The 18682-nt window shown below is 44.1% G+C and overlaps 1 protein-coding gene across 4 annotated transcripts in view; it reads right to left on the bottom strand.

Moving 5' to 3' along the window:
• Positions 1-18682, bottom strand: part of AGAP1 (ArfGAP with GTPase domain, ankyrin repeat and PH domain 1) — a 578830-nt gene that overhangs the window by 131514 nt on the left and 428634 nt on the right. For all 4 annotated transcript variants that reach the window (XM_075317477.1, XM_075317478.1, XM_075317475.1 and 1 more), the window contains one exon: positions 1346-1450. In XM_075317477.1, coding sequence (XP_075173592.1) covers positions 1346-1450 — 105 coding nt within the window. The remainder of the gene's footprint in view (positions 1-1345; positions 1451-18682) is intronic.

Here is an 18682-nt window from a genome sequence, read left to right as displayed (position 1 = left end):
TGTGAAAGTAGCCTAATCCCTGCCAGCTACAGCCAGCAGGGATCCGCGCACATGTCAGCTGATTTGTACAGCTGACATGTGCCTTTTAACCCCTTAAATGGCGCCATCAAAATGTGACAGCCATTTAAATCCCTGCCGCGGTAAATCTGTACTCACCTGGCTCCATTGGCGTCGCAGTGACGTGATCACTGTCAGCCGATGGTTGTCATGATACCACAGGGTCATGTAATGACTCATGTAACTCACATGACTTCCTTCCTCTTTCACCCGGCCAGCTGCTGTCAGTGACAAGTGGCGAGTATTTCTGCTGTTCTCAGCTGTGCAGCTCTGATCAGCAGAAATAAATGAGCGATCAGACTGATGATCCTTATAGTCCCTTATGGGGACTAGTAAAATATATATAAAAAAGTTTAAAAAAATAAAAAAAAACCTAAAAGTTCAAATCACCCCCCCTTTCGCCTCATTGAAAATTAAAGGGTAAAAAGAAATTAAAAAATATACACGTATTTGGTATCGCCGCATTCAGAAATGCCCGATCAAAATATAAAATCAATTAATCTGATCGGTAAATGCCAAAATTACCTTTTTGGGTTGCCACAATTTTTGCGCAAAATGCAACAGGCGAAAACTTAGTATCTGCACAAAAATGGTATCGTTAAAAATGTCAGCTCAAGACGCAAAAATAAGCCATCACTAAGCCCATATCCAGAAAAATGAGACTGCTACGGGTCGCGGAAAATGGTGCAAAAAATGGGCCTTTTTTTGGACAAACTTCTGATTTTTTTTTAACCCCTTAGATAAAAATAAAGCTATACATGTTTGCCATCTACGAACTCATACCGACCTGAGGCATCCCACCAACACATGAGTTTTACTATATAGTGAGCACGGTGAATAAAATATCAAAAACAATCGTACAATCGCACTTTTTATTGAAATTGTTCCGCACTTGGAATTTTTTTTTGCCATTTTCCAGTACACTATATGGTAACACTCATGGTTTCATTTAAAAAGTACAACTGGTTCTGCAAAAAAACAAGCCCTTAGATGGCAAGATTGACGGAAAACTAAAATAGTTACAGCTCTCAGAAGAAGGGGAGCAAAAAAAAAAAATTAATAAAAACGGAAAATCGGCCGGTGGTGATATTAGTAAAAAGAACTCTTCAGTGTACTATTAGTGCCTACAGTGGATTCAGCAGACGGCACTGCATTGGGTTTGGTGGTTATGTAGAGGGTCAACAGGTGGACATGGCGCTTATGCTGGAAAACCACTACAGCAATAGGTGAGGTGTACAGAGGACTGACATGGCCACACACAGAACATGGGGAGAAGCAGTGCACTTACATGTAAACTAGGGTGATAGGTGAGGACCCCATTGTCACTCAGAGTCACGTATTTCTTCTTCCATTCCTTATTTAGGGATTTCCCACTTCGCTTCAGTAGCATACCCTACAAAAGAGAGACAAGAGGTTAATGTAGTAACAAGAGAGCAAGTCTATGGGTCTGTGAACATTACACACTGCACACTTTGTTTTTTGTTGTTTTGTGGGGGCATGCACAAACCCCACCGATGAGACACTGAAGAAAATTCTGAGCCAAAACACTAAAGAAATCAGACTGATTTTAATCAATGTACAAGAAAAATCCCTAATGTCTGAATGAGGCAAAAAGGAAGAAAAACGCCATTGCAGTGGGGCTTGTGGTGAGACGATGGCCAGGACTGATTCCTTAGCACTTTACTGCAGCCACCACTAGGGGGAGCAATGCGATTTTTACAACTTCCATTGAATTCAATGGTAGCAGCATACATTTCTATGCACTGAGCGCCCCATAGTGATGTCTGCTGACAGACAATTTATCATCAATGTAGAAAAGGGAAATTGAAAAACGCCTAATTGGAAAATTAGTTTTTGTTTTTTGTATTAAACATTTTTCAACTGATTAAAAGAAATCATTATCTGATATTTGCTGCTTTGTAGGGATCACTATTTAGCTGAGAGTGTCTTATCATAAGCAATATTAGAATGACAGCCAACACCTATATATAGATAACACATTATATGCAATTTATAATAGTTGATGGTCACAGCTCACCTCCTCCCCTCCTCTACTATATAAATATAAAAACATATTAGATAAAGAACATTTAGCAGTATCAGGTTTAATTTCTTAAAGAGAACCTGTCAGCTGACGGTGCTGCCCAAACCACAGGCATCATGAATCAGTGCCTGGGTGCAACACTGCAGCCAGGTATACTCGAATCTGAAACACCCCAGCGTTTCAAAGAAAATACACTTTGAAGGTCCAACTGGGGACCATAAAGAGAGATCAGACTAGTCCAGCGCCTCCCTAGGCCGGCTACTTCCAGCGCCGCTGTAGATGATTGACAGGTCACTTACCATAGCGAGAGACCAGTCAATCACCTGAAGCAGCGCAAGGAAAAGTTGGCAGAGAACGGAGCTGGACCAGACTCGCCTCCGGCTATGGGCCCCAGCTTCTCTAAAGTATATTTTCTCTGAAACGTTCCAAGAATATATATACATGGCTGCAATTGTGCAGCCGGGCTCTGCTTCATGATGCCTGTGGTTTGGGCAGCACGAATCAGCTGACAGGTTCCTTTTAGAAAAATATAGGTGATATGATCTTGTTAGAGCAAATGTATCTGATGTATATGAAGGTGCCCTGACTGTCCTCCTATAGATGATGACGACCGGAAACAGAAGCATCAGCCATTCTTTTGTTTTCTGGGGGGACTTAGGCTGCCACTAGAGGTGTCTGGCAGACACTTATTGACCCATCATCAATACATGCATACCTTGCCAAGTGTGACTGCACATGGGAGGGAAGTGTCCAATACATAGTGGGCCTGTAATGGTTTGTTATGATCGGACTTCAGAAGTGCAACGCTCCCCAGCCTCCTGCTTGCATTCCTGATGATTGACAGTCCGGTCCAGCGGTATGATACGGTCACGTTTCAGAGCAGAACGTGCAAGCTTCATTGCAAAGAGCCTGAAAGTGCTGCATATTTTGCCTTAGAAACCAGCCACTTCTGATAATACTGCACAGGATGCCAATGCCTTGGAAACCAGCCACTTCTGATAATACTGCACAGGAGGCCATTGCCTTGGAAACCAGCCACTTCGGATAATACTGCACAGGATGCCATTGCCTTGGAAACCAGCCACTTCTGATAATACTGCACAGGATGCCATAACCTTGGAAACCAGCCACTTCTGATAATACTGCACAGGATGCCATTGCCTTGGAAACCAGCCACTTCTGATAATACTGCACAGGAAGCCATTGCCTTGGAAACCAGCCACTTCTGATAATACTGCACAGGAGGCCATTGCCTTGGAAACCAGCCACTTCTGATAATACTGCACAGGAGGCCATTGCCTTGGAAACCAGCCACTTCGGATAATACTGCACAGGATGCCATTGCCTTGGAAACCAGCCACTTCTGATAATACTGCAAAGGAAGCCATTGCCTTGGAAAGCAGCCACTTCTGATAATACTGCACAGGAGGCCATTGCCTTGGAAACCAGCCACTTCTGATAATACTGCACAGGAAGCCATTGCCTTGGAAACCAGCCACTTCTGATAATACTGCACAGGATTCCATAACCTTGGAAACCAGCCACTTCTGATAATACTGCACAGGATGCCATAACCTTGGAAACCAGCCACTTCTGATAATACTGCAAAGGAAGCCATTGCCTTGGAAAGCAGCCACTTCTGATAATACTGCACAGGAGGCCATTGCCTTGGAAACCAGCCACTTCTGATAATACTGCACAGGAAGCCATTGCCTTGGAAACCAGCCACTTCTGATAATACTGCACAGGAAGCCATTGCCTTGTAAACCAGCCACTTCTGATAATACTGCAAAGGAAGCCAATGCCTTGGAAACCAGCCACTTTTGATAATACTGCACAGGAGGCCATTGCCATGGAAACCAGCCACTTCTGATAATACTGCACAGGAGGCCATTGCCATGGAAACCAGCCACTTCTGATAATACTGCACAGGAGGCCATTGCCTTGGAAACCAGCCACTTTTGATAATACTGCACAGGAGGCCATTGCCATAGAAACCAGCCACTTCTGATAATACTGCACAGGAGGCCATTAGTATAGGCAATGTGCAGTACATGATAGAATTAAAAATCCCTCCATTTTGAGAATTTTAATAAGAGGAAATTTGCAAAGTTTCTTGGTTTTACAAGCACTTTGCAAATTTACCTATTTATAATGATGAGGAAAAACCCCAGCCCTCCATAAGTATTAGATACAGTAGATTAGATACAGCAGTCTCCCACATTCGTCACACACAGGCACGCTCGGCCGGGTGCTCCTGTGTTCCCTATGGAGGGAGCTGCTGACAGAGGAGACATCACCAGGAAAACAAATGTATCGGACCATAGAATTCAAACCTCATCTGATGTGGAAGAGTCAGGGACACCCCATACACATCAGACTGTGGACCGACCCAGCCGATATCTGGGAGATGGGCACAGGCGACTTTAGTCTAATGTGTATGGGGCCTCCAGAGTCAACGCTCCTAGCCAAGCACATATACTCTCCATGACAGAGGAGATATAGAAAAGCTGCTGCCAGAACGTTCTGAGCAGAACAGAGGATCGTCATTCATCCCCCCCCCAACACACCTCCTGCAGGAGGGCAGAAGGCCCCCATACATTGTCATTAATCTAATGTATATGGACTCCTTTAGATCAGATTCACGCTGGCCGTACATAACAGCTAAAATACAATAGACGTGTGATATTCTTGTTTTTGGTGAATCATATACAATACAGGGGCTGAAATGATCGCACTTACACCATATATTATATATTAAGGACGCAGCCATCATAGTTACAGCATTTCCTTGCAAACTACTAAAGAACAAGGTGAAGAAGTGAAGCCGAGCTGTCAGTATCAGTAAAGACTCATTATGATGAAAGTCCAATGACAAGTATATTAGCCATGATAGACTTCGCTCAGGTCAGCCGTACACAGCGGGGGGTAACGTCTCTACCCCAGGTATGCTCCCCGCTCTGAAATGAAGCGATTGACATAGAAGGGAGATGTTCCCCCCGGGCTGTCACAACAGAGCGCTCACACTCCTGCATGGGAACACAGTTCAATAGCAATTATTTACCAGCAAAGATTTATTGATCCGCGTGTGCCTGCAGAGGGAGAGGTTGGTCGCGCTAAGACTGACCAGGGGCAGGACGCGCTGATGATGTGCGACAGAGGCGATGGAGACAGATCGAAAACCATATAGGGTGTAACGTGTCAGTCCCCATTACATGGTGTCAATGTATCTTTATTTTTTTTAAACAGGTATGTGTCCAAAAATAACTAATGTCAAGTAGGCGTTCCTACACATTCCCTCCATCTGCAGCGCTATTGCATGGCACTGGTTTTATAAGTGGATTGATGGGCGGCAGAAAAAAACCCAAACAAAATGAAAATAGACAAACAATGGGAATATCTAGTGAGAAGCAAGGAACGGGTTAACACCGTCAACTTCAACCGGTCCATGGCATGTTCCTCCTTCCGACGCGGTGGACCGGTAGTTCTGATGTAGTTCATCAGAGTGTCCTAATCACACCTCTCCACCTTCTGTTGGCAATATTTCTGTATCCATGAAGGTGGTGGTGGGGGTTGCTGCACATTACACTTTAATAGAGCCGTCAGTGGCCGCCACAAGCCCAGGCAGGGTGCTAAGAGGGAACTTGTTATTGTCAATGCCCTATTTGCTAAGCCTGGGAAACAAAAAATGATAAAATAAAGAAAGAAATAAAACAATAAAAGGATGTTGGTGGCGGGGTCACATCACCCCAGTGACCCCTCTGTCATTACCAACATCTCACCGCTGGGAGGACATCACACAGGAGCCGGCTTCAAAGAGCTCTGCACAGGAGCACAGCTAATGACAAGCAAATCCAACTCAAATGCCACTAATTGGCTAAACCGCTCACCTCTCCAGAGCGCAGCAGTAATTTACAATAATAAAGACAGGGGGGATAGCGACAGGAGCATCTCTGCCCTGTGCTGGCACCCCTGCACGTATACACCAGGCACATTTTAATAATGATAGATACATGCCAATTGGGGCTCGCCACAGATATAGAAACAGTGGAGGAAAGGAGGAAGAAAGGAAAAGAAGAGAAAGAAGATAGATTCTTGTTCATTTTGCTAACCGACTCATGTCTTAAAGGGAATCTGTCACCAGGTTTTTGACACCTAATCTGATAGCATAACAGACAGGCATCCTAATTTTAGAGATGTGTCACTTACTGGGCTGCTTAGTGTAGTTTTGATAAACTCACTGTTTAATCAGCAGTAGATTATCATTACAGGACTACTTGGCCTGCTGCAAGGTAATCCAGCAGATTCATGAGCTCTGTATAACTCTGCCTTCACCAGTGGCAGCTTTCTGTGTACACCGTATGTGGGTAGAAAGATGCCAATCAGTGGTGTGGATAGGGTTATAGAGCGCCACAGTCAAATAACTGCTAAATCTGCAGCAGACTAAACAGTGGTTTTATCAAAATGACAGCAAACAGCTCAGTAAGTGACACATTGCTGGAATCAGGGGCTCTGTCTCTACATTATGCTGCTCTCAGATGGGAGAGCAAAAACCTGCTGACAGATTCCCCTTAATACTGTAGAAGTTACCGGAGTGCAGTGTGTAGGGATGGCAGACTTTCTGGACAGCTGCTGTAAATATGGTGGTATGTTATTTTTGGTGGTGGACACTAACAGGCCCAATCATCCCTGCGGTAATTACAACTGACAGAACAGTTTTATCACTTTTTCGGCTATGTGCCCACGGCAGTCTGCACCTGCAGATTTTGCGGCAGAAAACCTGCGGATTTAATCTGGATTTTGTAGATAAATCCCAGGTTTTAGCAAGTACAGACACGCCCCATGTTATCCTATGGGACATGGGGAGTGCTGTGTCCATGCTGCGGTATGTGCAGCTGTAGAATATGCTGCGGATATCCCGCAGCCGCACTTAACTACATGTCAATTATTCCTGCAGAAATACCTGCGGAATTCCCGTCCCTCCACTATGGAGATACAGGGCGGGAATTCTGCAGGCAAGCCGCATGAATGTCCGCAGGTTTACCGCAGATATTTCACTGGAATCCCGCAGCTATAGAAAGCTGTGGATTGCGGGGAGCTGCTGCGGGAAACCTGCGGACGTACCTTATATCCACGGGTACAGAGTCCCGTGGGCACATAGCCTTAGAATGTTGTGAATTCACCAGTGGGGGCGTGTCCGTACAAACCGTCCAATCACTGCAGATGGATTTAGCCTGTAGAACACTCCCCTTAATAAGAGGGTTAACAGCCAAGTGTTAAAGTGGCTGTCCAGGACTTTACCATTGATTACCTATCCTCAGACGGCCAGGACTACTCAGCTGTGTACCTGCACAGCCCAGCTCTATCAAGTCAACTGAATAGTGGCCACAGCTGGGTACTGCATATTTGCCCCTATTCGAATCAATAAGGTAATATAATGTATAGGTAAAAGGAAACGGGTTTAATGCCGCGCTAAAAACCACAGATGCTGTAGATTAAAAGATTTCCTTTTATTTTTACAGTTCTACGCGTTTCAGAGACATCTCCATCTCCTTCCTCAGGAAAAAAGAAATCATGCATTTTTCCTGAGGAAGGAGACGGAGATGTCTCTGAAACGCGTAGAACTGTAAAAATAAAAGGAAATCTTTTAATCTACAGCATCTGTGGTTTTTAGCGCGGCATTAAACCCGTTCCCTTTTACCTATAATTATATTACCTCTCCGGTGCCGCTGCTAAACCACCAGACACTCACAAGCGTAAGAAAGGGGTTGTGACTGGCACAACCTCACCAGGTGAGTGCATGTCTCTCTTGTCTCTTTACCCTCATAACGGGTAAGACCCTATTTGCACTTTTTCCCTCCTACAGTGTTACAAATCAATAAGGTGGCGGATGTGCAGTAACTGGCCATGGCCACTATTCCATCGATGGAGATGTGCAGGTTCACAACTGAGTGGTTCCAGCCAGCGGTGGACCGGGAACAGCTGATGGATAGCTCTATTTTAAAGTTTTCAAAAACATCACAGTCTGGAAGAGTTGAAATCTCCCCCTCTTCCTCTTCAGAAGAGTCCGGTGGTTTCAAGATTGAGAATCCAATGAGGAATAAGAATCTCTTCGGTTAAAGAAATATTGAAGCATAAAACAGTCGCTTCATCTATTTTCAGATGTGAAATCCCTTTTCTTGTAAATGCATCATTTGTAATTGCAAAGTCTGTATGCTGCTCACTATTTGTCTCTGGTGGCCAAAGAGCGTGACACCAATGCTTCCGATGTCATCAGGGCTCATTCTGCAAACCAAGTCCAACGTTGTGAACCCAACTGACATTGATGACCTATTCTACGGATAGATCACCAAGGTTCAAGTCAGGGAAAACTCCTTTAAAGGGAATCTGTCACCAGGTTTTTGCTTCCCCATCTGAGAGCCGCATAATGTAGAGACAGAGACCCTGATCCCAGTGATGTGTCACTTACTGAGCTGTTTGCTGTCATTTTGATAAAATCAACGTTTTGTCTGCTGCAGAGCCAGCAGTTATACAGAGCTCATGAATATGCTGGAATATGGTTGTCCCTTCCAGAAAATCCCAGTCCTGGATTAAAAAAAAAAAAAAATACATCACACTTTAGTTACCCTTGAGTCCTCCACAGAGTCTCTACCGCTGCTCCCAGTGTCTGGTGACAGGTCAGCAGTGCGGCAGATGCCAATCAGCGAGCTCAGCGGCTCTGCCGTGCAGACTGAATGCCCCAGTCAGAGCCACTGAGCTCACAGAGTAGCTTCAACCCCGTTAACGTGACGTCAACACTGCACCTATACCAGACGCCAGGACCAGGGGTGGAGATTCAGCTGGACCTGGGGATGGAGAGTAAAGCATGTTTGTTTGTTTTTTTATATATAAATATAAATACTATGCCCAGGGACTGGGGTTTTTGAAAAGGGACAACACTTTCATTTTAGCCATGAATTTTACAAGGGAATAACAGAGGACCAGCACAACACTTAGTTCTAATAAAAGATTCTCCAGCACCTCAATGTCCTGAATACAAATAGCCCCAATCATATTTCTGGATAAGAATAGAAGAGGTTGTTGAGAGCTAGAAAAAAATGGGTCTACAGTCTGCTTTACGTATACTATGGTTGAGAAGAGACACGAAACATAGCCTTAATGACAGATTCGATGGAAGGAAAACATCTGTATTCTAACCCGGGACAACCCTTTTAATCCATCATAAAAGACTAACTTAAAATACACATAGTATTTTTGTCATATGTTGGGTTAGGCTTTACACGCTGCGATATCGGTCCCGATATCGCTAGCGTGGGTACCCGCCCCCATCTGTTGTGCGACATGGGCAAATCGCTGCCTGTGCTGCACAACATCGCCCAGACCCGTCACATGTACTTACCTTCCCGGCGACGTTGCTGTGACCGGCGAACCACCTCCTTTCTAAGGGGGCGGTTCGTTCAGCGTCACAGCAGCGTCACTGAACCGCCGCCCAATAGAAGCGGAGGGACGGAGATGAGCGGGATGAACATCCCGCCCATCTCCTTCCTTCCGCATAGCGGCCGGGAGGCAGGTAAGGTGAGGTTCCTCGTTCCTGCGGCGTCACACGGAGCGATGTGTGCTGCCGCAGGAACGAGGAACAACTTCGTTACTGCTGCAGTAACGATATTTGAGAATGGCCCCCCATGTCACCGATGAGCGATTTTGCACATTTTTGCGACGATGCAAAATCGCTCATAGGTGTCACACGCAACGGCATCGCTAATGCGGCCGGATGTGCGTCACAAATTACGTGACCCCAACGAGATCGCTTGAGCGATGTCGTAGCGTGTAAAGCCCCCTTTAAGCAAAAAGTCAATCTAAAACACAACAACCTACATAAGGTTTCAATATCTGAGAGCAAATCCCATAAGAACGGTTGAATGCTTTTGAGCAGGGAATCTTCAAGCTTGATCATCTGTATTACTCAATTGTACGGTAGGAAATCAAATCAAAGCTCCCCATAAGGTAGGAGAGACCACGTCACACATTACGCTGCTCATCATCGGTGCACCTTTATCAGAAATAAGCTAGAACATAGAAAAAACATTAAAGCCCCAGCAGAAGGTGAAACCAGGACCTTGGGAAGGTCATTACCACCCACCCGTGTCCACAATCATTCCAACCTGGGGTCCATTACTATGATGCTCCATCACCTGCCCCTCCTGCTGTCCCCGTCTTATCTCTCCCAAGGCCAACAATTAATAGAACCATTTTCTCCCAGCTTGAGCCCCACAGGCCGGCTACGGCCGCCCCTGCATAACATCTGTATTACAAGCTGCACTCCTCAACTACACCAGCAGATTTTATCCAGAATTCCAATGGTGCATTAGATAAGTCAAGAGTCGGTGATGCAATGTCCATAGAAATGTGCTCCCGATTATCGGCCTGTGCCGGCAATCAGTCGCTGAACATGCACAGCGCTCGTTTCTCTGGATTGTTTATACCAGCAAACAAATAAGTGTTAGCGGTACATCGCCCCATGTAAAAGGGACCTGTGCCGAGGACATGAGCGGGTATGGGCACAGGACGGTCATAGTCACGATCATTTGGTCTTCATCATTGCTCGTCTGTCAATACAAACAAATAATCTCCAGCTGATGTTTTATATTGTCGTTAAAATGCCAAAAATCGTCAAGTCTAAACGCGCCCAAAAAGTTCATGCCCTTTCCTCTAGACCCATGAACAACAATGGTCAAAAAAACCCATCTAAAACCTGTTGGGCTCACAAGGTGGTGTAAAAATGGGCTCAACATTCCCAAATAATTTATATCTGATCTAGTGGAATATTAGGGAAATCCCAATTTGCATAGGAATCTTTAAGTATTTTTTTAATGTCCTTTACAATATACAGGGGAGGGAGAATCAGTTTGTCACATACATGGTGCCTATAGGTATTCACATATGTGCTCATCGCTTAACTTAATTACCTGGTAGAAGATGACTACTACGCAGAAGAAAACATGAAAAATAAATATTATATAATTTTATATAATCTTCTCTACACGTAATGTATCAATTCATGATTAGATCTATTGATACAGGGGTGTGTGATTTTGATTTGTGAACCCCAGGTCACGGGAGAAGTTGAGTGTATTAAAGCATGGCCAAGTGCTTTGTCCAAGGTCCTGAATGCACGCGTCTCCCCGCCGTGCCTCGGTGCAGGATACCAGCCCCGCTCCTGCTTCCCTCATCATTAATTCTCTGTCTCCTCGTTCCCAGCTATCTGCCTCTTGTCATGAAGATGAAAGTGACATTATGCTTCTAACATTAAAATCATTTGATACACAATGTTTTACGAGAAGGACATTTAATGGCTCATTTAGCACAACAGTTATTAGATTTTAGTCAACAATTAAAGGGTGGCAGGATAAAAAAGCAGGGTCTGCTCTTTTTTCGCTCTTCAAAATATACATCTTCACAGCTCCTTACACATGACAGCTCCGGCGCCTAGAACATGAACATTATACTGGAGCTCAGATTGATACCACGCAGCTCGGGAGGCTGCGGCATGCAATCTATAACAGGAGCCACTCTTGCGCTTGTTAACTATTTAACCGCCGCGGCAGATCAATCTATCCGTAATAATAGGTAAACGATTCCTACAAACGCCAATCACTGCGGAGAAAGGGTGACAAATTCAATTTTTAGAGGTAAATATTGGGTAATAGTTTTCTGCGTATCTCTGACCCACTGGGTTCTCTTTGCAAAAACCTCCTCACCCCAGAGGTGGCTGCATCCCCGGCATCCCTCACACCCCCCCTCCCCCTGACACAATGAGTTTGATACTGTCATTCATCTCTCTTTGCATCTCCACGGAACGCACATTATCTCACATTGTTATTAGCAAATACAAATGGAAAACAAGGACAGACGCATTTATAACTAACTGGAGGGGCTCCGCGCGCCCGCACGAAGTGCCATACAGACGGTTTGGAGAGCGCCCGGTAATTTTTCACGTCTTTTCTAATCTAACCTGGATTTCATATTCAACGTCTAATGCCATGAGGAGTGCCAAAGCCAATTTGTTTCACGTTCTCCGGCCTTGCACGTTCGGTGCACTTATTTCTGCACCAATAACTGTTGGGCAGCAATTAACACGAGCAAATAAACACAAAACTCCCACGTTCCTCTAACGAGCATTTTTAACTTCAGTGATTCTCCTCGATGGCGTATGCTACCATTTATTTACAGACAGCGCCGTAATATCAGGGGATCGGTGCTAGTGCTAACGCTCGCTTCTCAATTCACCACACTAATTAAAATCTGTTGGTAAAAGAAATAAAGGCTTGTTAACACTTCCGATGCCGGAAACGTATTGGCCCGTAATGGAAAAAAAAGAATAGTATGATATCAAAAGACAAAAAAATTGACATAAAAACATAAAACGTACGTGTGTGTTTCTCATATATAAACATTAATTTGTAAACATACATATATAAATACACACTCGCGCTTGTTTTGTTAAAAGAAAAAAAAGCAGTAAAGAATAAAGTGCATCACCATTTGTGCCGACCCTACCGTCCGCAGGGCAGAGAACCACATACGCTCCCCCCCGTATACTGTCAGCGACAGGAGCTACCCAGAGAGCAGCTAATGGGATTAAACGCCGGCTTTAATTTTAATGAACAAAGTTGCCCGTAGCAACATAAGCGGCAGCGGAGGCTCCGTTATCATTAATAAAGCCCAGACAACATTAGAGGCCCGACAAGAGCACAAAATAAAAACGAGAAGAAGCCCCCGGCCCCCCACCTCCCGCTGGGCTAAATTGGCTGCCCAATTTTTCTTAAGTGTCCGCACTATTTAGAAGGCAATTTATTAATTTTTGTCATCCATTGTCACTTTGACAGGCCATCACTTCCCCATCCCGAACTTTACAGAAAACTAATTGAAGGACTGGCAGTATTTATGAGGGATATTATTTATCAATTACGTCTGATAATGATACTCTGCCCTGCTACCTTCCCCGGCCCTCCCCCGCCCTCTCCTCTCCCCGCGGGCCTGGAACGTCACATTGCACAATGACAGACATATTGTACCTCTGAGGGCCGCACGCACAGGGAGAACACCAATCTTTGTGACACTGGATAAGGGACACTCACTACCTAGTTAAAAATCCTTAAAGGACTTGCATAATCTTAAGACCACCAACATGCAGGATGGCGGCACAATTCATCCAACCACCTTATGTCGCGGCTGTCATGGACATTATTTATTTACTATCTTTAAATGATCAGAACCATCACTGTAATAAAACCCATCACCCAATAGCTAGATCTATACATGTGTAGTGGAAAATAGAAAAAGTAATGACAAAGTGGTAATAGGAGCCGGCATTCAACTATTCCTCAATAAATCAAATACAGTGGAACCTTGGATTAAGAGTAACTTGGTTTGAGAGCGTTTTGTAAGACAAGCAAAGCTTTTTACAAATCTGTAACTTGGTTTAAGAGCAATGCTTTACAATAAGAGTAAATCCTCACCGTGTACACTTCCGGTGCTGTCCTTTCACCGCGCTCTGACCCGCTCTGGAGGTAACTTTCTGTACTTATGTACTGTTTACAGTATACCACTTGTACAGTATATACTATATAGCATTTCTATCAATTTGCATTTGCTGATACAGTATTGTACTTTCTTTCTGCTAACCAGTACAGCACATACTGTAATCTGCCTGTGCAGTATTCCTACCCCACATTTGGCTTAGTCCTGCCCTTATTTTGGGGAGAATAGATTTGGGATGTGTTTTTTTTATCTATTGTACTAGAATAAAGGTTGTCATATTTATACATCATTTTCTCTCTATAGTCTACCTCCCGCACACCAACAATTCTATTGTAAGGTAACGTGCAGTTTAATTTGTTTTATATTCTTTTCACTGTACAGTATTTTGTATTCGTGTACTGTAATAATTTTATATGAATACAGTACATTATATTGTATTGCTGTAATAAGTTTATATAAATACAGTAAATATTTTAAGGTTGTGGAACGAATTGTCTGCATTTCAATTATTTCCTATGGGAAAATTTGCTTTGATATAAGAGTAACTTGGTTTAAGAGCACACTCACGGAACCAATTATACTAGTAATCCAAGGTGCCACTGTATAATATTAAAAAAAAACCAAAATAAATACTGGCCCCTGTGATGACCAACAACTGATCCGATTCTACTGCTTAGAGCAGATCTGGCACCAGAATTTACCATATGGATAGATTATTAACTAGATCTCCTTGACCTGATGAGGCCGGTGTAAGTACTTTGAAAATAAAAAAACTATATAATCCTAAACTGGACTCATCGAAGACTCATTCACCTATCAGACAGGGAAACCTTCAGAAAGGACTATACAATCATTCTGACATATTTTCAAAGTAAGTAAAAACCTTACCAGCTTCATCAGGTCTACAGGATCAGTTTAAGAATAAGAGTTTGTATTGTGAAATGTGGTGACAGATTGATTCAAGCACCATGTTCCCCATAAAATATAGACACAGACCTAATCATTTTGGGCCTGATACATCAAGGCATTTAAGTAAAAATGTTGTGACTTTTGTTGTTTTTACAAACAGTCGCATCCAGCTTTGCCAAAGTAAGCATAGCTGGGGCCTGATGGGGCGCGGTGAAGATATCCCAGCAAATTTATCATAAATTATGCCAGAAATATACTGAAGTCCTTGATGGGAAAAATACTGCTACCAGAGAACATGGTAAATTAGGCAAAACCTATTACACCGGTCATTAAAAGGGCTATACACTATATGGACAACCCATTCTCAATCTGTATGTTTTCATCCTTTTAAAATATCACATACTCCCCCTCCAGTGGTGTCGGCACGGTCTGTCCCCGCGATCGTGTAATGGGCTTACGTCACGTGGAGTCCTGCGGCCGATCAGCGGCTGCTTCACTCTCTCCACCTCAGGACTAATCACTTATATTTGGAGGTAATAAGCGCTGCTGCTCTCGATCTTCCTCTGGATGTATGTGATATGTCCAAAGGCGGAAGAGTGAAGCAGCCACTGATGTGCCGCAGGACTCATGTGATGCAAGACCGTTAGGCCCTGTGCACATGGTGCGGTTTTTGACGCAGTTCTTTCAAAAATCTGCATCAAAATCTGCATGCCTCTCCTGAAGCCAGTAAAGTCTATGGGATTTTATATTTGCTGTGCACACGGTGCGTTTTTTTTCCGTGCGGTTTTGATGCAGAAAAAAATCTTCAGCATGTCAATAATTGCTCAGGTTTAGCAGCGTTTTTTCACCTATTGACTTCAATTCGTTAACTTTCTTGATGGCCCAAAAAAAAAAAACATCAAAAACCGCAACCGGTTTTTGACGCAGTTTTTTGCCACAGTGTGCAGATATGGTGCAGAAAATTTGTCACCAAATCTGCAGCGTGTGCACAGAGCCTTAGGCTGGCTTCACAAATCTGTTTTTCACCGTCAGGCACGATCCAGTGAAAAAACTGATGAAACGGATCCGTCGCATCAGTTTTTTCCATGCGTTCCTTCCGTTTTTTGATGGATCCGTTGTGATACTGAGCATGCTCAGTTCAAAAAACCGGATACATCGTTGGATTCCGTCATAAGCCGGATGACGACGGATCCAGCGCCCATAGGCTTCCATTATACAACATGCCGGACGGCGCCAGATCCGGTGTGGTCTGTTTTTTTGCCGAAGACAAAAAAACGTTGCATGCTGCGTCCTTTCCTGCAGCCTAACAAAGAAATTTCGCTGGATCCGGTGCGAATATAAGTCTATGGGGAATACAATGGATCCGACGCCGGATCAGTTTTATCTGCAATTCGACGGATTGTGCCTGACGGCGAAAAACGGATGTGTGAAAGAGGCCTTATACATTTGCCAGGAGAGAGATTGCGGACACCGCTGGAATGGAACTGGCACTGCAGACTAGTATAAGGCCATGGTCACAAGTTCGGTATTTGGTTAGTATATTACATCAGTATTGATAAGCCAAAACCAGGAGTGGAATAATTAGAGGAAATGCAAAATAGAAACACGGGCACCACTTTTGCATTTTCCACTCACGCCTGGTTTTGGCTTACAAATCAATATATGTAAAATACTGACCAAATACGGATTGTGTGAACTTGGCGTAAGTGTCTGAGAAGTGGATAACCCCTTTAAAGGGAATCTGTCAGTATGTTTTTCTCTGTTATCTGAAAGCAGCATGATGTAGAGGCTGAGAGCCTGACTCCAGTGATGGGTCACTTACTAGGCTGTGTGTTGCCATTAAAGTCAGTTCAAAGGCGGCTAACTAGACTACTACAAGGAATGGAGGCCTCACATCGAAAAAAAAAAAGACGTCTCAGAGGAGATCTCATTTATATGTATAAATACATGTGTGGTCAATATAAAGGACTGGCACATGACTTATTTCTTCCAAAGACAATACTAAGGACCAGGGGGCACTCACTGCGAGTGGAAGAAAAGCGATTCCGGTGGCTAAATAGGAAAGGGTTCTTTACAATTAGAGCAGTCAGACTGTGGAATGCCCTACCACAAGAGGTAGTAATGGCAGATACTATAACAGCTTTTAAAAAAGGCTGGATGATTTCCTCAGTACATACAACATTGTTCGTTATAAACGACTTAGTGACAAAATGTAGAATTGGTGGAGGAAGGTTGAACTAGATGGACCTAGGTCTTTTTTCAACCTAAGTAACTATGTAAAAAACGAAAAAAAAAAAAAAAAGTTTTATCAGAGGAAGATTATCATTAGATGTCTCATGCCTTTTAGTGTACTACTCTGTGAAGCTCCACCCTCACCACTGGTTAGCAGCTCACTGACAATGTACAGTGTACACAGGAAGCTGTCATTGAGGTGGATGATACTTTATCAATATGAAAAGCTGATCGCACTGAAAATGCTAATTTATTTTGATGCAACTAGAAGGATTTTGATATGGAAACAAGCACTGTATGGTACTATAATGTCTATTGCCACGTTAAAGATTCCATACTAATTAAATGACAAGACAAGCAGCATGTGGGGTTTATCACCATCACCATCGAGTCCTATCTCCGCCATCAACAATCCTCTTGCACAAACTGCTGTACTTATCGTTTTCTTTCATACAGACAAGAAAGAAAGACAGTAGCTTAGAGACTGAACTAATGGACAGGTGGCACTGTGCATCTAATCCCCAGGTGACCAAGGCTGGCCATGAACAGCCTGGACCTCTTGCCTGTACGCGTGAATGAAGAAAGGAGAGGCTGTGCACAGACCGAGATGGGTGACAAGGCACTGTCAGGAGCGGATGAGAGAAAGATACAAGAAAATAAAGGGAAGACAAAAAAAAAAAAAAAAAAAAAAGGGAGCACTACAGATAATGGAGAAAACAAATTGTAGCGAGAAGATTATGGAACAGAGCAAAGTGCAAAAGAATGTGCGGATGGCGGGAAGGAGGGGGCAGAGTTCTCAGAGATAAACGTCCCCCTAATCACAGAGGGATCAATCAAAGCTCCGGATTCTCTCCTCAGTCTGTGAGTGATAAGACCCCGGCAGACATGCTCTGAATGACGCTCATTTGCAGCTGTATTGTTGGTGGAAATGAAGCAGGAGATGGAACCATGGGTGGCCTTTGTGATGGGGGTCTACGGTTTCTAGGAGGTGTAGGGATGATGGACTTTAGACTTCCTTGGCCATTGTTGGGATATGTCAGGCAACCATCATGAGTGACACCGGGGGGGGGACAGTGCTAGGGGAACTATCGCCGCAGTGGATCGCAGCGTCACCCAGCAGTTCCCTCCTTCAGCTCATCCATCATCACCCTGGGGACACAGGGAGGGCCACTGGCCAGACATGGCCGCAGATAAGTGCACGCAGCAGCCAGGACAAGGACAGAGAAGGGCAGGCCCGGGGGACGCAGAAAGACAGAGACTGCGATAAAAAAAAATTCTTCTCTACAAGCGTGTTATCTGATGAGGGTTCTGGGTAATTAATTATAAACTCAATTACCTAACGCTTACTTCAGCACTCTCTATTCATTAAGAGATAAAGCTTGACTTGCTGATAAGTTTCTGTATCCCTACAGCAGAGGGCTCCGAGTCGTTCTATTACCAGGAGCATGGCAGAGATGGCAGGCATTGGGGAGGACATGGAGTGACACCAAAAATGCAAAAACCCCAGCGTTACAATAAACCATTGTCCGCTCATAGGCAGAAGGAAAATTCATGATCGTAATGGAGAGATATTAAAAGAAACCCTGCTTCACGGGAAGCCTGGCTAGGGGGAGGTAGAGAGGTAACCTGTCCCCCAAAATGTGACTTCTCTTTCTTCCGCAAGATGCGGAAGGCGGAATCCCAGTGTCCTTCTCGCAGGGAGTCGTGACGGCGGGTCGTTAGTATTCACGGGAATAATTAGGGCTGCAGTTAATTTCATTAGAGGCTCCGCTGCTAAATGAAGCAGATTATGAGACACCTTTTTATTACAAGCCGTGAAATTACAGCCTGTCAGCTGCCAATTGCAGACTAAAACAAATGAATTACAGTGTAAATAACGCGGGGAGGAAGAAAGCGCCT

The sequence above is a fragment of the Anomaloglossus baeobatrachus genome, chromosome 7 (assembly GCF_048569485.1).
Source record: "Anomaloglossus baeobatrachus isolate aAnoBae1 chromosome 7, aAnoBae1.hap1, whole genome shotgun sequence".
In the NCBI taxonomy this organism is placed as follows: Eukaryota; Metazoa; Chordata; class Amphibia; order Anura; family Aromobatidae; genus Anomaloglossus; species Anomaloglossus baeobatrachus.
This window is presented reverse-complemented; position numbering and strand designations above follow the sequence as displayed.